This window comes from Oratosquilla oratoria, chromosome 39 (assembly GCF_046742065.1).
Source record: "Oratosquilla oratoria isolate Oo_2021 chromosome 39, ASM4674206v1, whole genome shotgun sequence".
Taxonomy (NCBI): Eukaryota; Metazoa; Arthropoda; class Malacostraca; order Stomatopoda; family Squillidae; genus Oratosquilla; species Oratosquilla oratoria.
This window is the reverse complement of record NC_134815.1, coordinates 9,057,569-9,084,341: the sequence shown is the minus strand read 5'-3', so window position 1 is coordinate 9,084,341 and position 26,773 is coordinate 9,057,569. Positions and strand designations below refer to the sequence as shown.

Below are 26,773 nucleotides of genomic sequence, written 5' to 3'. Positions count from 1 at the left end.
TGTACAGTGCTTTTCATATCATGTCATTTATAGAGGTAAATGACATGAAGGCATCAATCAGGTCAGGTCAAACTGGGATAGCTTCTTCAAACAGAGATGGCAAGTTGGTGTGATTCACTGATCAGTGCCAAAGTGCTACAATCTCTACTTAGTAGAACTGTAGCATTTGAGGAGACTGTTGAGGGCCCTATAGGGGTGTACTGAGTTCTTCACTCAAAGACTTAAAACACAGACTACAAACTGTGTTTGAAACCTGAGTAGAAAATGGTGACCAGGAAAACATAGGGAGGTGGTAGAAAGCCCTCACCAGGCCCACTTGAATGCAGGAACTCTTTTCAAGCTCCCACTGGACTACAAAAAGAAGAAATGAAGGAGATGAAAGAGAGGAAGGGTAGGGCAGACTCTAGATCCCTGCCCACAGGTAAGATATTGGTTATAGGGGATAGCTAGGTGAGGTATTTAGATAGGGCCTTTTGTGACAAAGACTGGAAGCATAGGACTCTGGTGTGTTTCTCCAGGTTGGGGATAGGTGATGTTAGAGACAGGACTGAAGAGTGTATGGTTGGAGGTATTAGACCCATTGTTTGCTTGACTGTCATTCACATATATGGCAAACATAATTGGAGCCAATACTGAACCTTGTGGAACTCCACTAATCACTTCTTCCCAAGTAGAACTCATATCTCTGAGCACTACTCTCATTTTCCTTCCATGCAAGAAGTCCATCCATTTCAGTAGTTTACCTTGTATCCCTCCTATGGTTTCCAGTTTTCTTAATGGTTTTTTGTGTGTAACTTTATCAAAAGCTTTTTGTAGGACCTAGGAAAACACAATCAGCCCATCCATCCCTTTCCTGTATTATATCTAGTAGTCTTGAGTAAAAACAGATGAAATTTGTGGTACATGATCTTCCCTGTCTAAATCTGAATTGTCTCGGATTTAGCATATTGTTCTCCTCCGGGTGTTTTATCCATCTACTTTTTACAACTTTTTCACACATTTTGGCTACCATGCTTGTGAGGGAAACCAGTCTGTAATTTGTTGGGTGTTCCTTGTTTCCTCTTTTATATATTGGTATGATATCAGCATTTTTCCAGTCTTCTGGTATTCCTTATTTGAGTGAGCAACTTATTATGTTATATATATTGTCTATTAGTTCTTAACATTCTTTTAGTATCCAGTTTGTGATTCCATCTGGGCCATGCAATTTCCTGACATCAAGGTTCATTAACTGATCCATTACTTCTTTCTGTGTTACAATTATTTCCTTCATGGGGGGGATCTTATTTCTCTCCCTTCATCTCAATGTTGTTGTTGTTGTTGTCGTTCCCTAGACTGTCTGTCCGAGCAGTCCCGTCTCCCCAAGGAAGGCCATAGCCGAAACTGGGTTTTCCCACAAATCCTTTATAGAGTGTATGTTGTGTTGTTTGCGTGCATGATTGTGTATAATGCAGTCTTCCATTATGTGTTGTATGGTATGGGGTGAAGTGTTACATCCTGGGCAGCTGTTCACAACACGGTCATCCAGCCTCTTCTGGTAGCTTAGAAGTGCTGGGTGGTGACCACATCGCAGTCTGGCCAAGTGGACTCTGTCCTTTCGTGGGAGAGAGGATTCAGAAGGGTGGATATTAGGGGGTCTGGCATGCAGCAGTGTGTTGTCTTTCAGTGTGTTAATGGAGCGGTGAGTGATATGATTATGAATATGTTTCCGGAGGCTGGTATTTGGTGGTTGTGGAGGAAGAGAAGAGAGTATCTGTGCATAATAAAGGTCTTTGGGTGTAGTTTTAATGTTTCTTGGTGTGTGTGGGTGTTCTGCTATGTAGTGTAGCGGGTGTGATGTGTTTGTGGTGGCTGCAGCAAGTGTTTGTGTGCCTCTCATGTCGAGGTGGTCCTTGACTTTGAGGACTTTTGTTTCATGGTGTAAATGGTCTGTAGGTGTTGTATTTGTGCAGCCTGTAATTGTTTTTAGGGCTTTGTTTTGTATGATTTGAAGGGTGTTGTGGTGTGTCTCACTGAGATTAGGAGCCCATGCAGAACTCGCATAATTCATCACTGAGCGTATGCATTGTTTGTATATTGTTATATTAGTTTCTTTGTTTTGTCCAAATGTTGTTCCAGTGATTGACTTAAGTGCGTTAAGTCTAGGTGTGCATTTGTTTTTGATGTTTGTGAGGTGTTGTTTGAAAGACATGGATGTATCGTATGTTACACCAAGAATTTTCGGTGTGTTTGTGTGTGGTATCAGTGTTGTTGATGTAGAGATGAGGGATGTATTTGTGTTCTTTTGTCCAGTTGGTGAGAAGTGTTGCTGTAGATTTGGTTGGAGCTATTTTGAGTCTGTTTGTGATGAACCATGTGTTGAGTGTGTCAAGGTAAGGCTGGATTATTTCTGCAGCTTTGTCTGTGTTATGATGTGTGCATGTGATTGTTATGTCGTCTGCGTAGGAAGAGATTTGTATTTCTGAGGTGTCTGGTGTGGGTAAGTCATGCATGTATAGATTAAATAATGTGGGGGATAGAACTGAGACCTGTGGTACTCCGTTCTTAATGTTTCTTATGTGCGATGATTGGCCATTATATGACACATGAGCATTCCTGCCTGCCAGATAATTGGCCAGCCATCTTTTGGTGTTATTGTGCATGTCTGTGTTATATATTTTATTTGTTAGGTTGTGGCGGGGGATAGCATCAAAAGCTTTACTAATGTCCAATGTTATAAGAAGTGTTCTGTGGTGGGGCCTATCTGAATTGATGCCATCTAAAATTCTTTGTGTGAGGTTTGTCAGAAGAGTGTTTGTGGAGTGTAGTGGCTTAAAACCGTGTTGTGAGTCAGCAAGGGGAATTATATGGTGTGACAAGTTTAAGTATTAGGCGTTCAATGACTAGAGGGGGTGCAGAGAAGTGTGATTGGGCGGTGCGATGTTGGGATTGTTGGGTCTTTGTTCGGTTTTGGAATGGTGATTATTTTACCATGCTTCCAGATGTCGGGTATAGTGTTGTGTGAATAGCTGTAGTTTGCAATGTTTGTGAGTGCGTGTATACCTTGTGGTCCAATGTGTTTTAGGTGGATGTTGCTTATGTTATCAGGGCCACAGGCAGATGAGTGCTTGAGATTATGCATTATGAGTTTTGTCTGACTGTCTATGAAGGGTGCATAGTCTGAGTCTGTGGGGAAGTCTTTCTTACGTCGAATGGTGCGTCGGTCATCAGGGTGAGATTTAAGATGGCTCGTCTGTGCAAAATGACGTATGAGTGCGTTTGCTTGTTGTCTGTTTGAGGGTACATTATCTGTTGTTGTGATTATTGCTGCGTGAGAGCGTGTAGTGTTAGTGTTGGATAGTGTGATGCTGTTGAGTGTTTTGTACAATTTGCTGGTGTTTGTTTTGTGATCAAGTGTATTGATAAAGTTTTGCCAATTTTGTGTTTTTTGTTCATGTATTTTATTGGCAATCACAGTGTTTAGTGTTTGTATTTGGTCTGCTATGTTTTGAGAGATAGGTGTGGGGGTATCGTGTTTAAGTGTGTCACGTTGTCCGATGAGGCCTTGGATTTCTGGTGTGAAGTTGGGGTTGTGTGATTTTCTGTTGCCTCTAGGGATGTATCTCTTGTCTGCGTTTTGTATGATTGTATTAAAAGCGTGCACAGCATTGTTTATGTTTGTGATTGGTGTACTGTTAAGTGTTTCAAAATGTTGTTCTGTCTCTTCAGTAAAGGCTTCCCAGTTAGCTCTCTTGTAATTGGTGTAAGTGTGTCTGTGGCCAGCTGGGGTGCATCTTGTTTTGGTGGTGATGATGATTGGAAGGTGGTCAGAGCCAAGGGCTCCGACCACTCTCCATGATGTTGTTGGGGTTAGGCAGGGGGACCAAAGGTGATATCAGGAGAGGAGGGAGTGTAGAGGGCTTGGTATGGGATATGTGTATGATTATGCGTGTTGTTCATGATAGTCAATGAGTCGAATTGAGTCTGTATATCAAGCCCTCTGTCTGTGTCAGGGTTGTCGACATACCAGGCAGACGACTTGGCGTTGAAGTCACCACCCATGATCAGGTTGGGGATTGAGGTTAGTTGGCTAAGTTGAGGTCTGAAGGTGTTTGGAACTGTGGGGGATGATTGGGGGGGAATGTACATGTTAACTATTGTCAGTGTTGAATTGTTGCCTGTGCGGATACAAATGGATTGGGTTTCTGTTGTGTTATCTGTGGTAGGGAGGATAATTTTGGTTGTGGCACTTGTGTCCACAAAACAGATGGAGTGGTGGATCAGGGTGATGAGTCCACCGCCATTGCCGTCAGTCCGGTCTTGTCTGATGGTGGTGTAATTATGAAATGATGGTGTTTTGTGTGAGTGTCTTAGTTTTGTTTCTTGTAAAATCGCAATGTGTATGTTGTGTTGTTTAAGAAAGTGTTCAAGTTCATGTTTTTTAGTGTTAATACCGTCAATGTTGTGTTGTAATATGTTGATGTTGTGTGTTTTGTATGTGTTGTATGTTGCCGTTTGGGGTTGAGGTTGGGGTGGTAGTGGGGAAGGTGTAGGATCTGGGTCAGAGGGGGGGAAAGGAGAGATCGGGGACAAAGGAAGGGGAAGACTAATCGGGGGTAAGGGCAAAGGGAAATTGGGAGTGGGTAAGGGTGTTGGCTGTGGTTGGGGAGGTGGGAGTGGGGTTACTGGAGGGCAGGTAGAACATGTCCAAGTGTTTGTGTATTGGTTTGTGTCAGCAAGTGTTGTACAAGTGAGGTGGGCCCAGTTTTTGCACATATTGCACTGAACTGAGCCCTTTGTCTGTCTGCTCGAAGTAATGGGTTTAGAGCATGTTGGGCATGTGTATTTTGTGGTGGGCCCAGGATTGCTCTCTACATCTCCGGCTAAAAGTAGAAGAAGAGGGGTGATCGCCGGAAAATCATCCCTCGGTGCAGAAAAAACGTAACATTGTGTGTTGGAAAAAAAGGATTGTGGTACTCCCCCAGGTAGGCGTAGCTCCTCCTTGGGGATCGGTGCCATCTGCGTAGAGCTGATGGCCAGGGGTGGTTGCTGCTGATTGGCCCCCAACTCTTGGGGTTGGGGGGTGGTCCCACGACATAGACGTTGCAGCTCCAGGACCTCATCTGTGTATTCTATGTTCCCTTGGCATAGTTTCCAATTTTTTTTTTTTTTTTTTTTTTTTTTTTTTTTTTTTTTTACTGTTCACATATCTGTAGAATAGTTTTGGTTGATCCCTACATTTTTCAATTGTCTTTTTCATAGTTTCTTTTCTCCCCCCTGTGTATTTTTACATATTTATTCCTTTGATTTATATATGTTTACCACTTTCTAGGTTTTTTGTCTTTTCTCCATTTTTTCCAAGCTTTATTTCTTCTTTCACTTCACTGCACCTTCTGTTAAGCCAGCACTTAATATATGCCTTTTCTTGTTTTTGTTTTGGGACATATTTATCCACTCCCTTTTAATAGATTTCCATCAGAATCATCCATTTTTTTTCACTTGTTATCATTGTAGAATTTTTTCAAACTCGCTTTCCGAAAAAATTTCCTAAGTTTCTCAAAGTCCATTTTACTATACATCAGTCTTCCTTTTCTGTATTTCTTATTTCTCTCGGTATAAACTTCCTCCTTTAGTTCTAACTAAAGTAATATGTGGTCACTCTCCCCAATTGGTGTCTTGTATTCAATTTTATCACAATTTCAGGTTCTGATGTAAAGAAAATAAATCTAGTCTCAATAGTTCTTTATTTCTAAATCTAGTGTTTTCCTTTACCCATTGTGTCATTCTATGTTCTATAATAATGTCAAGTAATACATTTCCCCACGTATCCTTTCATTGTCGTCTCTTCCCAACAGATTTCTTTGCAGTTAAAATCTCCCATAAGTACCACATTACCTCCATCCTTCAGCATCTCATTTAATGAAAGCCTTGTATCTTCTAACATTTTAGAATAACCTCTCTCCAAGACTCCATTTTTGGGGGCACATAAATCACCACAAACTCTCTACTTTTCATGTCACTATCTTCAACTCTTAGGTGTTTGGTGTGTTTTGTGTGATGATTACATCTGGGGCAGTTTGTTTCTGTGGCCAGGCCTATTCTGTGCTGGCACTGTCTTAGTGCTGGATGGTGACCTTAATGCAGTCTTTTTAGTGTGGTTACTGCTTCTCTTGTGAGGAATTTTTCTGTGGGCTAATGTCTGGTGGGGCTTGGTGGATTAAGCTGTTTGGTGGTCAATCTTAGAGTTATTATCTTATGATCTGGGAGTGAATGTTTTTTTGTGTAGATGTGTTGTGGTACAGATGAATAGTTGCTTTAGATGTTGGAGTAGTATAATGTTGGTGTAGTTTTTTGTTGCTTGTGTGATGTTATGAAATGGGAGAGTAGGATTGAGGGCTCTTGCATAGAACTGCATAGCTATCATTTCCATGTGATGTTTTATGCAGGGGATTTTGGTTTCTGTGTGTAGGTGTTCTTAATGTTCTATTTTGCATACTTTGTAAGATGTCTATATATTCCAAATTTTTGTGAACCCTGCTGTGGAAAAATAGTCAATTGTGGTTTTAAAGAACAGTTTTTAAACTGTGATTAGAGTTTCCTTTTGCTGTCCAAATCCCATGTTTATGATTAATTTTAGTATGTTTATTTTCTTGTTAATTTTCACTGTCAGATCTCTGATGTGTGGGCTGAAGGTAATATGGATATCAAAAGTGAGATCCAGAACTGTTGGGTCCTTTTCCCACGAGAAAGTTTGGCCATATAGTGTTGTGTCTTGCTTCCTTCTAACCAGGGCAATTGGTGAAGGAGAGGGATAACCCTTCATCCACAAGGAGATAAGATAAAAGGGAAACAAATGGGTGATGGATGGAAGTAGAATGGGAGAGGCAGGTGCATGCCTACGCTGGCTACTTCCTTTTGGTATATAGAGTGGAATACCCTTCATCCACAAAGAATCTATATTCTGATATATAAACATTTGTGATATTGGAATGAAAAACCTTCACATATTGAAGTGGGCAACCTACCTGCCTCTTTAGCAAAAATCCCTTATGTATATCCAAGAACTTTGTCTGAGCAGCATGGTCAGTGCACATGAGAAATCGCTGGGAGCGTGTTGTCAAGCCAAACTCTCCTATCTCCTGGCGTATGGAATCCAAGATCTCATAGAGCAGACTCACATCTAACAAGTCATCTCTAGCCTGTTATGGATTCAGGAAAAGCATCAGTTACAATATCTTTATTGACAAATCTATAAATACTATACTTCTATGCCTCCAATATAACAATACAAGAATATTTTATTAACTAATCTACATTTCATTTACATATATATTCATGAATTTCATTCTTCTTCACTGCTGTACACCCATTCATTTATGCATAGTTTATGCTTAATCTTTACATTCAAGTACACACCAATTTTTCATTCTTCAGTTCTTCCAACTATTAACTAAATCATTCAGTGTTACTTAACCATTCTTTAATTCTAAAAAAAAATTCTACCTGAAGAAGCTCAGTAAGGACCAGCAATTATGGCCCTCCACTTTTGCTTCTCCCAATAAAAATATCTATTCCATCTGATACCTTGATACCAATTCTAAAACAAGTCCAATCCAAAGTAGCATAAAATTTCTCTCTAATTCTGCCAAAGTACACTAATAAAAGTAACAGCTTTGATTTTCACTGACTGAAAATATGCCACTCCACTTTAGCCAGCAGTAGCTCTCAAGCCCTTCCATAGGTCTCTCATGAAAGAAATATTAGACTGTTGTCTGTACTGTATTAGTGTATGAACTTGTAATATAAAAGATAAGAATTACATTTATAGTGTCGCACCAATGTACCTCCATCAGTCAAACTTGGTTTTAAAAACATTTATGTTGTCTGACAGAACTATTTCTTCCAGATTCATGTATTTGTATGGAAAACTGTTTCTTAATACCCTTCATATTTGGAGAGTAGGAGATGGAACCCAAAGAGCATTGCTCCTTTCCTGTATATTACAATTAGGTGCCAGTGTGATGCACCTGGAAAAGGCAGCATCACAAACTGGATGACATAGAGGCAAAGGAAGTACCTACACCACCAAAAAAATCTGGATGTGTAGAAGTGGGAGATGGCAATTAACAAATATCTCGACAGGTTTTTTTTTCTGGACCTATATCAGAGATATAGTTTTAGTACTGGTTTGGTTGGCCTGTGTCAACCTGTGAGTTATGTGTAGATGTTTGTGTTGTGTCTAAGGAAACAAGGTAGGTTTCAGTGTATTTGCATTTACCTAACTGTAGCTCCAGGAAAGGAGCTATGTCCATGAATCCTGCAGCCTTGAGAGTCCACTGCAAGACCATTGGCCTAGCCCCTTAGGGATGATACAGCTTTTGTACCACACCATGGTAGCTTAATCCAACTCAGTGAGGTTGCATGGATAATGTGAAGTGCATGTGAAATGTTGAACATGTGTGAAATGCAGTGGCTGTGAATGGAGTCTGAAACAAGTGTAATACCTAGTCTGGGCTATACAATCTTTAGGCTACTCCAAGAGTATGCACATCTGTATAGAAAACACTATCCAAGTTGAATGCTGTGAAACTGAAAGCGACAGATTTTTTTTATATTACAATGAATGCTCCTCTACTAATTTCCTTGATATAATTCACAACCAAATATTTACCTGATTCCAAGCATCAAATTCCATTGGGTTAACCTCAAGAGTAGGCAGGGTGAATTTGAAGTACGGTCGTAGATTCTTATAGATGTATATGTAACTTCCAGAGGCTACAGCTACAGCTACATAAGCAAACAATAAAAGGTTTAATTAATACATTCTGAGTACACACTAAGTACTAACTACTGAATACAACCTATAACAAGTGGGGCAATATCTTATAAATTTCAATCAATTCTTTGCAAAATGGATCCAAAGTGGTGGAAAACATCACTATTAGGCTGGTTGAGGCAAACTCTGATTGAGAGTTGGTGTTATTTAGCAATGAATGTTGGGCACCAGTGTCACAATAGGGCTCGCATTAAGGGTGAGAAAAGGGGGAGGGGATGAGACAACGAGGGAGGTGACAATTGTGAGTTTCAAGTTGTGTCCAAGCTTGGTCTGCTTGTGAGGGAGGTGAGAAAGCAGGAGCAGTGATCCAGGCTCATGTATAATGCTCCAAGGTGATCTGAATCCTCAGCGTTCATCCAGCCTTTATACATATGGGCAGATTGACCCATGCTCCTAATTGATGTGAGGTCAAGTGTGATGCATGGGAAGCCAGAGACAAAACATTCTGATGCTGGTGACTCAGGAAGACAGAAGGTATGCATTCCTCAATGAATCCAGTGTTCATCATCAAGTGGCTGGCCAAGGTGCATGTTGGTCATTGCTGGCTGATGCTGGTACTGCAAGTGTTTCCTCAAGAAGGCTTTGTCCAACCTGTGGGCCTCAAGGAAGCTCTGGGCCAAGTCACATGGCCGGGGGGTGCAAATATGTCCCATAGGACCACTTGCAGGTCAGTAAGGTCATGGGGCACCCAGAGAAGATGTGAGGACAGGAGTGAGGAATGGGAGTGAGGACTACTCCTAACAATCACATCTAACAAAATGTAATAATTTAAGTTCCTTGTTATGGATGGAGTTCCTCTCAACTGAAAAGATTTGCCAGGCATCAGCAAGACTAAAGGTGTGTATATATGCATGTACATATGTTTAAATATGTACATAAGTACAGTCAGTGCCTAAAGTGATGGTGCCATATGTTTTTGGCTTCGTGACAGTGTAAGGCTACAAAAAAAATTAAGAAAAAAATCTATATCATACTTATATTATCATTAATACTTTGTTGGCTGGTCCATCCTCTTCAAGCAACTCTGAAGTTGTTTGGGTATAAATAAAGCCAGGTTTTGGAGGAGGAATGGTTCCAGATTCCTTCAGATCTCCTGAAGGTAGGTGATAAGCTTGGGTACTGTGTATGTGTTGCAGCCCTATAATTGGTGCTTCATTAGGCTCCAGACTTTTCTATGGGGTTTAGATCAGGACTATTATTGGGCCAGTCCTTGATGTAGTCAATATCCACCCACTCAAACTATTCATGGTTCAGTTTGGCAATGTGAACTGGAGCACCATCTTCCATAAATATTTCACTTTTGCAGGATGTTAAACAGTCCTCTTAAGTGGTCAGCAAGAAGCTCAAGATAATGTCCTTTGTTCACTGTTGGGTTTTTTGGCAACATTACTAAATCCCCAGTGCTATGGTACCCAAATTCCTCCCAGGCCATCACACTATCTAGGCATTTTACAGTTGCCCTCAGTGTATTTTGGAAGGTAAGAATCCAAGCTAGGACACAACCTGACACTCCCCCCTTGGTTGCCAGTCACTGTGAAGGTGGCCTCATTGGACCACAAAACTGTCTTCCACTTCTCTGGATCTCAGGCTAAATATTTATGACAAAACAGTAATCTTTTTATTTTTATTTTTGCAAAGCTGTTAAAATGGGCTTCTTTTGTGGTGCATTATACTCAAATACGAGGTTGTTATAGAGTTCTGTCTGTATCATCTGCATTGAGACATCCTGAAGGAGCTTCAGGTTCTTTTCCTCAATTCTTTTGCACTGATGTGAGGCTCATTGTCCATCTGATGTTTCAGTACCTATTTCAGTTCTCTCAGAAGTCACACATGGCCATCGTGACCTTTTCTTTTGAAGTTGCAGGTTGCTGCTTCCTGTATCCTTTTTTTTTTCCTCCTTTGCACTCTATGCTGTGCTACACCTATGATAGTACCTATTTCTTTGTTGTCTTTTCCAGCATGGCTCAGAGAACTTAAAGTTGCAATTTCCTCTTCTGATAATAATTCTTCCCTTGGTCTCATCTAGGATATTGGCTGCATGTTATAACATGGTAAAAATCTGCTCAGTAGCATGCAGCTGATACTTTAGGGTCTATATGGGGCACCCCTATGGACCAGAGCTACACATCATTTTGTTTGTGATAGAAGAATTATCTACTCATTGAGAAATAATGCTACTTTACTGTACTGTGAGTGTCCCTCCATTATGCTGTCCCCCCTTCTCTTCATATTGTACTGTACCACTACTCTGAGTATATATTTCTACTTTTGCCTCCCCCCACCGTGGTAGGGGAGAGGAAAGAATACTACCACCAAGTCTTTCCACTTAGGTCATAAAGGTGGCTAAAATGGGATGGAGTGTGGGACTAGGTATCCTGCTCTCCGTAACCTTTGGGAGTATATTCGTATGAGAAGTCAAGGCAAGAGGGTCTGGGAGGAGTTTTCCAAATAGAACATGGGTGTGGTACAGATGAGAGTAAAATGGAAGAGATAGGCAATATGTGAGAAGGGAAATAGATATGTTGGCATTAAGTGAAACTAAATTGAAAGGGAGGGGCGAGTTTGAGTTTCGGAGTGTAATGGGGAGGATGTTGGGAATGGGGAGAGGATGAGGGAGGGAAGGGGTGGCTATACTTGTAAGTGAAGTGATAGGTAAGTGTGTGCTGGAGTGGAAGGTTTCTTCAAGGTTAATGTGGATGAAGGTGAAACTGGGGACATGTGGATCTTTGTAACCACATATGGGCCCCATAGTGAGAAGAGTGCAGAGAAAAGGGAGGCATTTTGGATGAATTTAAATTGGTGCATAGAAAGTTTTGGGATGAATGGCTATGTAGTGATATTGGGAGATCTCAATGTTAGAGTAGAGTATAAACAAAGAGATGGAGTGGTTGGGAAGTTTAGTGTCAGGTGAAAATCATAGCGGAGAGTTAATGGTGATGTGTTTAGAGAGTTGATGGTAGCTAACATAGTGTTTAGGAAGAAAGTCAAGCTCAAGAACAAATGGGAGAGGGTTGTGGATGGGTGGTTGATAAGGATTTAATAGGAACATAAGGATGAAGGAAACTGCAAGAGACCATAACGTCTGCACTATGCAGTTGCATGTCTATTACCACCTATCATCCCCATCCATAAAATTGTCTAACCTTTTCTTAAAACAACATATATTTTCAGCACTCACTACATGGTTAGTAAGTCTATTCCATTTGTTGACCACTCTATGGGTAAACTAGTTCTTACCTATTTCCTTCTTAAATCTAAATTTGTCCAATTTAAATCCATTAATGAGAGTCCTATCCTGTTGTCTTAATATGATCACCTTGTTTGCATCCCCCTTGTTAAAGCCTTTGATCCACTATTAGATCACCCCACACTCTGTCTTTCTAGAGAGTGTAAGTCAAGATTCCTAAGTCTGTCCTCATAAGTTAAATTTCTCAGCCTATGTATCATTTTGGGCATTCTCCTCTGTACTGATTCTAGTAAATTTATATCCATTCTATAGGGAGACCAAAACTGTGCTGCATGGTCAAGGATGGGTCTAATTAACACCAGATAGAGTTCAATAACTACCTCTGCATTTTTATTCATAACCATCCTAGCAATGAAACCTAATGCTCTGTTACTATTTCTGGCACTAATGTACTGTTTCCTTGATATAAAGTCAGAATTCACAAGCACTCCCAAGTCTCTCTCACACACAGTTTTCTCTAAAAAGATAGTATCTAAGGTATACATGCTTTCTGGGCTGTGTAAATCTATGTTTAATGTGTTGAACTTTTAGATATTGAAGTCCATTTACCATTTCACTGACCACATGAACAATCTGTTAAGATCTTCATGCAGCATCTCAGTGTATCCTCCTGACCTAATTAGGTGTCCTATTTTAGTGTTGTCCACAAACTTACTAACATCACTATTAATCCCAATGTCCAAGTTGTTTATATGCATAATGAGGAGTAAGGATTTGGATTTTACAATATTAATGGTAACCCACTGTTTTCTGTCACTAATCCATACTCTAATCCATTAAAATACTTTACTCCTATGCTATGGGCTTTGACTTTACTAGTCTCTGGTGGGCACCTTGTCAAACGCTTTGCTAAAGTCAAGGTAAATAACATCGTAACTATCATTGTGATTTGACACCTTGAAAACATTAGTGTATAAAGATAGAAGATTAGTGACACAATTTACCTTGGAAAACCCATGCTTTGAGTTAGAAATCAAATAATATCTCTTGATATGATATCTAAGTCTATTAGCTATTACTGATTCAAGCATTTTACCTATGACCAACATCAAACTGAATGGCCTATAGTTGTGCATAGATGATTCATCACCCTTTTTGAAAACAGGAATAGCATTTGCCTTCCCCCAAGAAACAGGCAGTAATCTAATTACTACTGACTTACTAAATATTTCTGTTAATTGGTCGCATATTTCAAATTTACACTTTAAATATTCTCAGAAAAATTTCAGGGATTTTGTAGCTATAAGTCTATCAATTTTTTTACTACAATGCTCAACATAGGATTGGTCTGCCCAGTTGAAAAACATAAAACACACTGTCAAATATTAATAAAAAAAGTATATATATATATAACTTTAGTTATTTCACTCACCATTAACCCTTTCTATATGATGATGCCTACATAGGTGTCATGAGGACCAAGTGGGTATACAAGGATGCTGGTGTCAGCATCTTGATTATATCTATTTTGTAACTGTAGTTGAGTGACCCCCATATTCTGTGAAATGGCCTGATCATATTTTCTGTGGTTATTAACACTCAGAGTAAAAGAACATGAGTAATACAGCTGTTACTTTATATTTTATAATGCAAATATTGTGATACATCATCATACATCAGGCAGCTCATGCTGCCCGTGAGAACTTGACTCGTATTGACGAGGTTAATATTTAGTAGGACACCCTTTCCTCTTGATAACCTCCTGCAAGCATTTTGGGACAGAAAGGGCAAGGTTATGAAGTGTATCCTGTGGTATCCTTGCTCAAGATTCCCAGATCTCCTTCAGCTTGGGTACAGTAGAGATGTCTTTCCCTAGTGAATCACATTTTGCTCTCTCCCACAAGTTTTTAACTGGATTTATGTCTGGAGTATTACTAAGCCAGTTTCTGGTGTACTCAATCACACAATCATCCAACCATTCGCTCACTGACTTAGCCTTGTGTGCAGGGGCCCCATCTTCCTGAAAGATGGCCACCTGTGTGTCATCAATGCATCAGGAAGATGGTTACACAACAGTTCTAAATACGTATACTGGTTCACTGTTTGATATTTAGGAAGCACTTGAAGTTCAGCAGTACCATACCCACTTAACACATCCCATACCATAAACAAGTCCAGGTGTTTTACAGTAGCTTGGATATAGCATAGGTCAAGAGGGTTGCTACCAGGCTGCTGATACACATTACCTCTACTCTTAGACACTGTAAAGGTGGATTCATCATTTCATAGCACACTCAACAATTTGTCACTATCCCAACTGCCATATTTATGAGCAAAAGCAACTCTACTGCACCTCTGTTTAAGGGTATGAAGAGACTTCATGACGGGTCGGTGACTCACATACTCAAGCCCCATGATCCTATGATTCATAGTTATACTGACACCTTGCCAAACAGTTCAGGGTTACTTTCCTTGATTTTCCTTGCAGTCACTCATGGATTCGACTCAACCTGATGCTTTACAATTGTCTGGGCCCTTTTACTGGTCTTCAGTGCCTTTCCAGGCCTCTTTTTCTGAGTGGGAGTGGAGAGGCCACCCTCCTAGTGAAACTTGGCAACCCAGCATCTAACACTTCATGAACACACGCCAACCTGTTCAGCTATTTCCTTCATCATACAACTGGATTTCTTTAGGGCTACGATTTGGGCAATGGTTTCCTGCAATGAATTCTTACTAGAACCCATATTCACAATAATGGGGATTTAGAAGAGGTGGCAGTGGGGGTTGAGAAGCTGAGACACACTAGACACTTGTGGCATAAATCCTCCCCCCGCAGTGGTAACACAACAGCTGAGCATGTTGGTTTCTGGTGGGATGATTAACTTCACCCACAACACTACAATGGTAGGCGGCACATTCAAATGGTGCAAAAACTCACGCTCTTAAGGATGTTTCCATTTTCGACATTGCACTGGTCACTGCAGCCCTGGCAGACCAATCCTATGTTGAGTACATTACTTCTACCTTATTAATGGTGATGTTAGTTAGTCTACTTCCCTCATCCCCACTGAAAATCAGGTCACAGTCAGGTACCATATCTAACCTCTCCTTTGTAAATACTGTGAGAAAATGTTTGCCTCACTCATTTTTTTCCTCCAAATCTATTATGACATCTTCATCGTTTTTAACTGGGTACATCCTTTCCTCATTTTTGTTCTGTAAAGATGAAAGAAGTCTTTTGGGCTGAATCTCACTTGTCTAGCAACCTTAATTTTTAAGTTATGTTTTGCTGTTCATGCATTCTTTAACCAGTCTATCCACATTGATACATTTAGACAGACTATGTAGTGGTATCCAGAAGGAGAGTACGAAGAGTTTTGGATGTCCATGTCCTTAAGGGAGAGAGGAGGAGAATATCAGACAAATTTTTGGAAGGTAAGTCAAGAGTGGAGGATAGATGGAAAAAGAGGAAAAGGATAGAAGGTAAGGAGGTACTTAGAGTAAACTGTTTAAGTGATAAGGAAAAGGAGCAGAAGTACAAGGGGAAGTTGTGAGAAATGTGGAAGATGGTGGAGGATAGAGTAGAGGTAGGAGTGGAAGAGGAATGAGTGTGTTTCAAGGAGGGAGTGACAAGGTGTGCAAAGATAATGTGTGGAACAAGGAGGATGGGAGGGAACAGAAGGAAGGGTAGTGAATGGTGTGATGATGAAGTGAAGAATGTTGTAGAACAGAAGCAAGCATTCACGGACTGGTTGCAAAGTAGGACGAGAAAAATATGAGAGGTACAAAGAAAAAAGAAGAGAAGCAAAACAAAAGATAAAAGAGGCAAAAAAGAGTGCAGATGTAAAATGGGGGAGGAGTATAACTGAAATTTATACATACATATACCAAAGGCTTTTTTCCCCTTACAAGGGAGGTAGCCAAAAAACAAAGGCATAAAAAGCACTCCCACCCATTCCATCCTTAACCCCTTCGTTACCGACCCATCAACCTTACGTAAACAAACGTTTCAAACCATCCCACGAATGGCTGGAGCCTTATGTTTGTAAATACAGACACTTGCCACCACGTGGGTAGAAATAACCCAGAAACCGAGGCCTTGAGAGCCCTTAACCCTGGACAGGTAGCGTTGTGTCAGATCTGCACCAGGACGCTGCACAAAACACGTTTTTTGGTTTCTGCGCATAGACACCTGGCATGATCTCGCTTGTATTTCAGGGACCGTCAGTCATTCACCGGCCTCAGTGAAAGCAATATGTGTGTCACCTCTGCTCCGCAACCTTCACCCGCTATTGCCCTCCAAAGTTGTAAATGGTGCATATCTGACACCACGCTACCGTTACTCGGGTAAGTCACGCAATTGCAAAAGTTTTGCATTTTACATTACTGCACTATTACTTAGTGAAATAATTTTATTGTGTTTATCAGAAAATATCAGTGAATGGTGTAGCTACCCGTACCAATCGCCATATTGGATCGGAGGGCAGCGAAAATTTTATTTTGAGGCTAATTTCTAATTTTCAATTTTTTTCTATTATCAGATTTTAGCATGGCAAAGAGAAGCCTGACGGAGGAAGAGTATTTGCAGGCCCTTTTCGTGAGTAGCGATGAAGAGCCTTCTATAGTGACTTTTGAGGCATATGCCCTCTCTGCCCTTCCTCTTCTAATGCCAGGACCAAGCTTTTGTGTGCAAAGTGCCATAAACCTGCATGTAACTCGCATGTCAAGTACATCTGTGACCAGTGCTTCGCACGTGGTAAGTTTCACGAATTATTTTTTTTTACCAGTTTATACTTACTAAATATAATTTTTAATATTTTTTATCCTCATCTAAGGCCATTGTAAATTACTTTTGCAAAATTTCATGCATATCCATCAATTATTAGTACTCTAAATATGCCTTTCTTTTACGTAAATTGCGCACAGTAAGGGTTACATTGAAACTAAGCCTTTTTTTTTTAGTTTATATTCACTAAATATCATTTTCTAAGGTTTTGCCGTCATCTAGGATTATTGTAGATGACTTCTGGAAAATTTCATCCAGATCTAATAAGTATTACTACTATAGATATAGCCTTCCTTTCACACCAAAAATTTTAGTGATTTTGTACATAAAAAAATTAACCGCTTTTTCTTTTCTTTACAGATTTTGCAGTTTTGCTCCAATCAACAATGTTTTTACATCAATCAACTCAGGAACTCTTCTACTTTCAAGAAAACACTCGTTATTAGTGGAATTTGGTATTCTAAAGTGTACAGTGCCTGTTATTTGACCAAATGTCTATTTTTACAAATTTTTTCGTAATCATGTAAGTAAAGTGTTATTTTTATATTCAGCGTTTTTTTCTCCTTCACCAGTAGAAAGTAGAGTCTTTATATTATTAAAATATAATAAAATAAATAAAGAAGGGCATAATGGTAACTGGGTATAAGCGCCCAAAGTGAAAGTAACAGATATGACACCACGCTACCTGTGCCGGGAGAGTTTGTCCATGCTACCTGTCCAGGGTTAATACACACAGCTTATAACTGTGACACGTGCGTGTCACGGGGAGCACACTCGGTTCCTGGCGGGTGCACTCAGCTGTGACACACAGGTGTCACAAAACACACATCCGGTACTCAAGGGGTTAACATACTCCACTCCCCTCCCTCCTATTTTGGCACCTCCTGGATCACGAGTCATCCCTGCATCTTGCCCACTGCCCTGGGTCAGAAGCAGTGTCACAAGACACAGCACATCCACAGCAAGGCCACTTCATTAAATCAGTGCCCCCCTCCCTCTCCATCCTCTCATGCAGAAAAGAAAAAGATAGGGAAAAATCCCTTCAGGCTGTGTCAATTTATTTCTCACACACACTCCCTCACCCCCCATCCCCCACCCACTCCATCTCATACATCACAGCATCATCCATACACAACCATTCTCCATTCACTCCTATCTTCTGTCCTCTCCTCTCCTTCCTCAAAGACATTCCCCTCTTTCCCAATGCCCATTTTATCCCATCCATCCATCTCATCCTAGGTCGCCCCCCTCATGTTCACTCCTTCCACCTCTGCCTTTCACACCTCTTTTGCTAGTCTTTCTTCACTCATTCTTTCCATGTGTCCAAACCATCTTTCATCAACCGTATCTCCCAACACCCTTTCCACCTCTGCTCTCCTCCTCCCCTCCTTGTTTCTCATTTTATTCAACCTAGTTACCCCTATCATACTTCTCAGGCACCTCATCACAAACACATTCAAACTCCTCCTCTCTTTCTCTCTTATGTTTCATGTTTCTGCCCCATACAGTGGTGTCGGCACAATCACTCCTCGTGGTGTAGAAGAGAAGAAGCAGGGTTTCATACTCTGTAATGGTTGCTTGCTGGTGCCGTGTGTGCAGGATTTGGCAGTAGTAAGGCATGACCAGTTCATTGAACTGGCCTGCAACATGGCTCATTAGTGTCTGGTCCAGGTGTGTGACCTCCACGAAATTATGGAGCTTCCTCCACATTACACAGGCCTCCTTCACCTCCTCCGTGGTGGGGCCCTGAACACAATCATCGTCTCCCTCAACCTCTTGCTGTTCCCAGGCCAGTTCGGCGACCTGTTCCTGATGCAGCTCCTTCAGCTCCTCGGTGGTCAGTTCATCCTCATACTCCTCTACTAACTCCTTGACATCCCCATCCTCCATCTCCAGGGCCCAGGTCCCTCCCTAGCACAACAATGTCTGAGATGACTAATAGACCAGAAGACTCAAAGTCCTGCTCCCTGTCAAATGATGACTAAAGCTTCCACGCTGCCTGTAGAGTCCTGATGGTAACCTTCTCCCAGCTCTTGCTAATCATCTTGACACAGTGCAAGATGTTGAAGTGGGACTTCCAAAATTCTCATATGGTTAGGTCTGTGTCAGTGGAAGTGTTGAAGCAGCATTCAAACAGAGCATGTGTGTACAGCTTCTTGAAATTAGAAATTACCTGTTGGTCTATCGGTTGCAGAATGGAAGTGGTGTTCGGAGGCAGGAATTTAGTTGTGATGAAATCCAGGTCTTGGGGAAGATGTGCCTGCATGTCAAGGGGATGTACTGGGGTGTTATCCAGCAGCAGGAGGCACTTCAGTGGCAGTCCATTCCCCTGCAGAAACTTCTTGATCTCAGGGCAGCACACCCCTTCAAGCCACTCCTGGCACAGCTGTCAGATTGCCCACGCCTTCAGGTTGGAACGGCACATCACTGGAAGTCTGCTCTTCAGGACGTTGCCCCTCTTGAATGTCCGTGGCGTCTCCAAATGATACACTATGAGCGGCGTGATCTTGCAGTCACCGCTCATGTTAGCACACAACATCACTGTAAGCCTGTCTTTCATGGGCTTATGCCCCGGCAAAGCTTTCTCCTCACTGGTAATGTAGATGCTGTTAGGCATCCTCTTCCAAAACAGCCCTATTTCATCACAATTAAATACCTGCTATGGCAGGTAACCCTCACAATGCACCAGCTCCTCAAACTCCTTGATGAATGCCTCAGCTGCGTCCGTATCCGTGCTTGCTGCCTCACCATGCCGTGTCACTCTGTGGATGCCTGTATGTTGCCAAAACTTCTCAAACCACCCCCTACTGGCTGTAAAGGGCACTGAAGGTGGTGTAAGTTGGCCACTGGTACCAACCTGTTGCCACTGCAGGTCAGCATACACTTGGTGAGCCCTTGAACAGATCATTTCCTCACTCAAGCTATTACTCTTATACTGCTTCTCCTGTATCCACACAAGCAATAACCTTTCCCCCTCATCCAACAATGCTGGCCTCTTATGTGTGCTCACATTCCTTATACCCTTAGACACATTAGCTGACAAAATTTTATCTTTATTTAAAAGAATGGTTCTTATTGTTGACTCAGGCATACCAAACTCTCTCACCAGCTTACAACACATAACAATGAGCAGCTTTGGCAATCACTTCCCTCTTTTTCTCAATCATGATGCTGGTTTTCTTACAAGCACCAGCTACAGTGGGACTTTGGAGGCATGTTAAAGGCACAAACAGCACAATACCAAGGGGTAGGCACCAAAAGAAGGACCAGTCGTGCACACAACAAACAAAGATGGCGGGAGGAGACACAACACAGTGTGTGAATGGTGACGTCGGCAAAATGGCAGCATGGGATTTGATTTTCCACACAGTAATGGACACCAATATGCCCGCATAATAGAAATTTTCCACATAAATAGCAACAAGATTTTTCCCTTAATTTGACTGCATAAATAGAATTTCGTGTACATAAGGGCATGTGTAAATAGAGGTACCACTGTACTAAATAGAATATAAAGATGATTGAGAGAATCCAGAGAGCAACTACAAAGATGGCCACAACGCTATCAAAACTGTCATTTGAAGATTGTCAAAACTAGAATTACTGACTCTGGAACAAAGAAGAGAAAGAGGTGACTTGTTGACCATCTACAGAATTATAAGAGGTGTGGAAGTCCTTGATAGAGATGACTTACTACATTGGAATAAGAGAAACACAAGAGGACATGGACGGAAACTCAAAAAAGAGTTAGAGAAGAGACCTGAAAAAAAAAAACAGCTTTCCCCATAGAGTGGTGGATGTATGAAACATATTAGACGAAACAATAATGTGTGCAAAAACAATACAAGAACTAAGAGCAAATTAGATATGGCGAGATACAGAGATGGGACACCACAAGCATAGCTCCCCTTCCCTTGAGATACAACTAGGTAAATACACACACAGCTCAATGGTGCAGTGGTAGCATTTGCAACTGCTAACCCAGCGGTCCAAGTTCAAATCCTGCCAAGGGCTGAAATAATTTCAGTATCACTGCGCTGCGAGCCGTTACTCCAACTCTCATGGGTGGGGAGTTAGGTGTATGTGTGTGTGTGCATCAGGTCACAGCATTACCCATAGATCAGTCATACATGAGCTCTGAACTCTCATCCAGGAGGGTAGTAGCTGTCAATTACGAGTTCAACATGTGATCCAAGACCATGGTGAATTACACATACCGTATTTTCCGGCTTAAAATGCGCATCGGGTTATAATGCGCACCCATGCACTTCGTTATCTCAGTACACAGATAGCGCGCACCGACATATAACGCGCATGCCCGATCGCCATCTAGCGAGAGAATCGAGAGCCAACTAAGAAAAAGTCGGAACTACATGTACCGGTATATGACTCATGTTGTGCGTTGGTCCCTTATTTGTAGCTTAAATAGTTTGTAGGAAATATGATCTAAAAAAAAATTATTGAAAGTAAAATATACAGAAAAATGTCGGGATTTTTACAGAAAATGTTCATTTTATATCTTGAGGAAATAATTCGTCTTTACCATTTTTTATTTAATACTGAAACAAACTACAGACTGTTTAGTTTTAGCTTTGAACCTGCAATGACAGTGGTGAAATAGGACAGTCTCTCATCGAGGTGACGTTTAGTTAATATAACTCCTGAAAGAGGGTGTTGTAGTCAGGTGTTTGACACGAGTTTATGAACGGCCGCAACGGAATTTGTACCATACCTAAAGTGAGGCAACAAAGCCAACATAAAATTCAAACTAGGTTCCTGTGAACATGGGCAAATATCATGAATATTGATCATGTTTCATGGTGTTTAGGCCTATTTAAACATGAAAAATAAGACTCGATAGATACCTACCTATACCAAATATTTATATACGGTAGCCCATGCTGGCGTATTCTTTCATGTCACCATGGCTGTTCTTCTTGTTCTCACAGAACGTCACGGAGAAGTGTGCCATCCCGACTTTGTGACGGCCAACATCGTCACGTTGTTGTGAAAAAAATTACACACACAGCCGCAGAATTTTTATCGTAGGCCGTAGATAATGCACACCACCGGATAACGCGCACCCCCCATTTTTAGGCCCTTCCAACGGAAAAAAGTCGCGCACTATACGCCGGAAAATACGGTATATATTCTTAACAGGTAATATCATTACAAAGTATTACATGGCTAATGCAAATGTCTTTAATAAGGTATGAAACTCTTACCCAAGTATTTTCTCTCCAATGACCACTGAATTGCATTTTCTGAAAACTAGGAAAACTATCAACCATTTTTTCTGTGCTGCAAAATAATTAGGAGAAGCAAATGAATTAACTACAAATGACACAGCATGTGCCTCAGAACACAAACATAGTGTCTCACCTGGTACTCGTGGCTCTGTTGTGTCCATGTGGAAAGTAACCACTCCAGTTGGAAGATCAATCAAGGTGTTCTCTGACATCAGTGTTGTCCCTTTATAGACCTATACAAAATAAATTAGTTTTAATAAAGACTGTATAAACTACTAAGAGGAGACTGTATGAAGGAGTGATTGTGCCAACAGCACTGTATGGAGCAGAAACATGGAACATAAGAGAGGAAGAGAGAAGGAGCTTGAATGTGTTTGAGATGAAGTGTCTGAGAAGTATGATGGGGGTTACTAGGCTAGATAGAGTGAGAAATGAGGAGGTGAGGAGGAGAACAGGGGTGGAAAGGGAGCTGGGAGATAGGGTTGATGAAAGAGTATTGGGATGGTTTGGACACATGGAAAAAATGAGTGAAGAAAGACTAGTAAAGGAGGTATGGAAGGCAGATGTGGAGGGAGTGAACATGAGGGGACGTCCTAGGATGAGATGGATGGATGGGGTGAAGGGGGCTTTGGGGAAGAGGGGAGTGTCTGTTGAGGAAGGACGGGAGAGGACAGAAGACAGGGGTGAATGGAGAATGGTTGTATATGGAAGATGTTGTGATGCATGAGGTGGAATGGACGGGGGGATGGGGGGTGAGGTAGTATGTGTGAGCAAAATTTTGACGCAGCCCGAAGGGATTTCTCCCCATCCTCTCCCTTATATGGGGGGACGGAGAGGGGGGGTCGCTGATTTAATGAAGCGGCCTTGCTGTGGATGTGCTGTGTCTTGCGACACTGCTTCTGACCCAGGGCAGTGGACAGGGTGCAGGGATGACCCATCATCTAGGAGATGCTAAGATGGGAGGGAGGGTGGAGGGGTGTGGAGTGTTTTCGGGGATGGAACGGGTGGGAATGATTTTATGCCTTTTCCTTTTTGGCTACCTCCCTAGTAAGGGGGGAAAAGCCTTGGTATATGTATGTATAAACTACAACTATTAATTAAAAAAAACACTTCTTCTCCAACATACTGAGTAGACCAGGACAGGTGCTTAGATAAAAAAAGATAGTTTCTATTGATTAAATTTTCACTGAAAATTGGGGTGTCATACTTGTCAAAAATTATATCAATTACTTCTGAACCTCAGAAATATGGAAAATGTTCTATCAAGTGTTACCTTTAATTTCATGTTATAAGCTCCTGTGCCAAGATCTGCTATAATAAGTTTGGCTTCCCCATCTCCATGTAAATCTGCCATGGCAATGCAGGAGCCAAAGGTGTAAAGAGCTGCCAATGGATCATGATGGGCTGTCAACCAGCGATCACTGAAAATTAAATTTAAACTAAACTGAAGAAGTATGACACATTAGGCAACAGTGTACCTTGTTCATAAATAGATTGTAATAATACCCCTGTAATAACAGCAATTAGTTTCAACAGTTGATGAGGAACAACAATACATCATAAAATGCACAGATCATAAAAATATAATAGTTATTAATTAATTGCCTCAATTTTCACAAAGGAGAAAACCTGCAGCCCCACAGAGGCTGGAAATTATCTAGGTGACACCTTATACAGTATGAAGAAAATAAATTATATGACACTTATGATGTCTTTAAATGTTTTTTATATTATACGACATTTATGATGTCTTTAAATGTTTTATGTCTTAGGGATTCTACCACAGCACTAGAAACTGCATTTGAGCTCAAATATACTGTGAGACCTCTCATTAACGGACGTTAATTAGCTGTGTCTGCGGTGTTTTCGCTGTTTTCAGTGTTTTTGGTGCTGTTGTTTAGTGCGTGCAATCACTATACAACCCAAAACCACTCCAAAACACCGAAAACACAGCAAAAACACCGCAAACGCAGCTAATTAACATCCATTAATGAGGTCTCGCTGTATAAGGTAAACTCATAATCACAACTTTTCTGAATGCATGACTTATGAAGAAGAAAAAAAAATGTATAGACTGCACTTGTAAGATCTTTGCAAAAAAACACAAGACAAACTGATGATATAGCCCAAAATAAAACCATACATAAATTCAAAACAAGGTACAGTATGATAATTAGAGAAACTGATACAACTCCACAATTGTAATTTCTTTCATTATATTACATTTAGGTAAATATTAAATATCCAGTATAAAAAAAAAAAAAATCTGGAAATTTGCCAATTATGGCTTCTGTATCAACATTTTGATAGACAATCAATTTAGCTTCATATCCTGAAGATCTTATGTCAAAACAATTGACATGCTGTATGAGAGGAGGTTGGGAGGATTGTGTGTACCTAGATTTAGAGGCCTTCAACAATGTAATGCACAATCAATTATTAGAGAAATAAGAACATATTGGAGGACTAAGAGTTAAACATCTTGAATGAATGAAAGGTTTCTTGAAAGGCAGGTACATGAGGGCAGTGAAGAGTAAAGTCTCATGAAAAGAGTGAAAAATGATACTATTTTTGCATGAAGCCAAAAAATGCAAAGTACTAGAAATGAGAAGTGAACACATTACAAAAGCAAAAGAGGAGAAAGACTTGAGAGTTTTGATAAAAGACCTATCACCTGACAGACATGCCAGTAAGATTGTGGGAGAGACATATGGAATACTGCAGAAGATTAAAGTGGCATTCCATAGTATGGATGATGAGATGACAAAAAAACTCACTGGAATCCTGATATGTCCAAGACTAGAATATGTGTCAGTAGTATGGTCCCCATGAGCCAAGATAAGAAGGAGGGATGGGGGTGGATGGGAGTGGAGTATGTGGGGATGGAATGGGTGGGGGTGGTTTTTATGCCTTTGTTTTTTGGCTACTTCCCTTGTAAGGGGGAAAAAAGCCTTTGGTATATGGCATGGTATGGTAGTATGGTCTCCACACAGAGTGAAAGGTATAAGCAAAATTGAGAGAATACAAAGGGCAACAACCAAATTGGTCCCCAGCCTGGCAGATAAACCATACGAGGAAAGACGAAAGGGATGAGTCTACCAACTTTGAAAGATCGAAGAGAAAAAGGTGACATGATTACAGTGTTCAGGTCACTAAAAGGAATAGATTGTGCTGATAGAAGAGATCTCCTGATTAAAGATGGGAAGATTTTAAGAGGTCATGTAACTAAATTAAGAAAGACCACATGTCAAAAGGATGTGAAGAAATACAGTTTTCCATAACAATGTATAAATATGTGGAACAGCTTAGAAAGTGATATAGCCCAAGCTCAAACAATATATATGATAATTGGAAATCAAAGATATAGATTAAGTTGGAACTGTACATGAATTTAAGTCTAGTTATATTAAAAAATTAGAGAATAGGAGACAGGACCCAATGAGTGTTGTTCCTTTCTTGTATACTACAATTACGGTAGGTAAATACTGGTCAGTAATAGCACCTATATCTACCTAGTTGTATTTCACAGGACGAGAGCTATGCTCGTAGTGACCCATTTTCCTATCTCTCCACATCCAGTTTGTTCTTAAAATTGTGTATAGTTCTGGCATTCACTGTTTCTCTGTTCAGTTTGTTCCAGACATCGATCACTCTATGTTGAAAGCTATTTTTTTTTTCCAGGTCTCTTCTGTAACTATCTTTAGTTTCTTTTCATGTCCTCTTGTTTCTCTTCTGTCCCACTTTGTGTGGGTGCCATTTTTGTCGCTGCTCTTTGGATTCTTTCTAATTTTCTTATGTTCTTTTTTGTGCTAGGTGCCCACATTGATGCAGCATATTCTAATTTCAGTCTTATCAGTGTAACAATTATTTTTTCAACCATCTCATCTATGTAGTTGAAGGCCACTTTCATTGATCTTAATAAGTTGTATGTCTCTCCAAATAATTTATTTACATGTTTGTCAGGTGTCAAGTCACTTGAGATGATTACTCCAAGGTCCCTCTATGAGTTTACTTTTTTAACTTCTTTGTTTCCAATTTTATATTGTCCCAAAACTCTATTTTTTACTTTTCCAAATTCCATTATGCTACATTTTTTTATGTTGAAGTTCATCTCATATCTCCAGCTCCATTCCCATATTTTATCCAGGTCATCTTGCAGCAATCTGCAATCTTCTTCTGTTTTTATTCTCTTGAGTAATTTGGCATCGTCAGCAAAAAAGTTCATGTAACAATTTACTCCTTCATCCATATCATTTATGTACAGTATATGGCAAACAAAGGAGCCAAAACAGAGCCTTGTGGGATACCACTTTTCACATCTTCCCATTTCGAATTTTTGCCTCTAAGTACCACTCTCACTTTTCTCCCAGTTAAGAAATCCTTCACCCATTCCAACAGTTTGCCTTGAATTCTTCCTATTTTTTCAATTTTACTTATTATTTTTTTGTGTGGTAATTTGTCAAATGCTTTCTGCAAATCCAAGAAGGCACAATCTGCCCATCCATCCCTTTCTTGTATCATCTCCATTAATCTCGAGTAAAAGCAGATTAGGTTTGTGGTGCACAATCTTCCACTTCTAAAGCCAAATTGTTTGGGGTTTACTATTTTGTTATCTTCCAAGTGTTTGGTCCATTTGTTCCTGATGACCTTCTTACATATTTTTGCTTCTGTGCTTGTGAGGGATACTGGTCTGAACTTTGTAGGATCTTCCCTATTTCCTCCTTTATATATTGGTA

General features: G+C 40.6%; 2 protein-coding genes across 5 annotated transcripts in view; one reads left to right on the top strand and one right to left on the bottom strand.

Moving 5' to 3' along the window:
• The window catches only part of BBS1 (Bardet-Biedl syndrome 1), a 49,714-nt gene that overhangs the window by 12,027 nt on the left and 10,914 nt on the right, over nucleotides 1-26,773 (bottom strand). For all 4 annotated transcript variants that reach the window (XM_076176523.1, XM_076176524.1, XM_076176525.1 and 1 more), the window contains exons 2-5: nucleotides 23,311-23,458; nucleotides 22,171-22,270; nucleotides 8,651-8,766; nucleotides 7,005-7,178 (exon numbers count right to left, since the gene is read on the bottom strand). In XM_076176523.1, the coding sequence (XP_076032638.1) occupies nucleotides 7,005-7,178; nucleotides 8,651-8,766; nucleotides 22,171-22,270; nucleotides 23,311-23,458 (538 nt within the window). The remainder of the gene's footprint in view (nucleotides 1-7,004; nucleotides 7,179-8,650; nucleotides 8,767-22,170; nucleotides 22,271-23,310; nucleotides 23,459-26,773) is intronic.
• LOC143020283 (uncharacterized) lies at nucleotides 13,770-17,732 on the top strand. Its single transcript, XM_076176527.1, has 3 exons — nucleotides 13,770-16,349; nucleotides 16,544-16,758; nucleotides 17,149-17,732. The coding sequence occupies exons 2-3, from the start codon at nucleotides 16,552-16,554 to the stop codon at nucleotides 17,305-17,307; spliced, it is 366 nt and encodes a 121-aa protein (XP_076032642.1). The 5' UTR covers nucleotides 13,770-16,349; nucleotides 16,544-16,551; the 3' UTR covers nucleotides 17,308-17,732.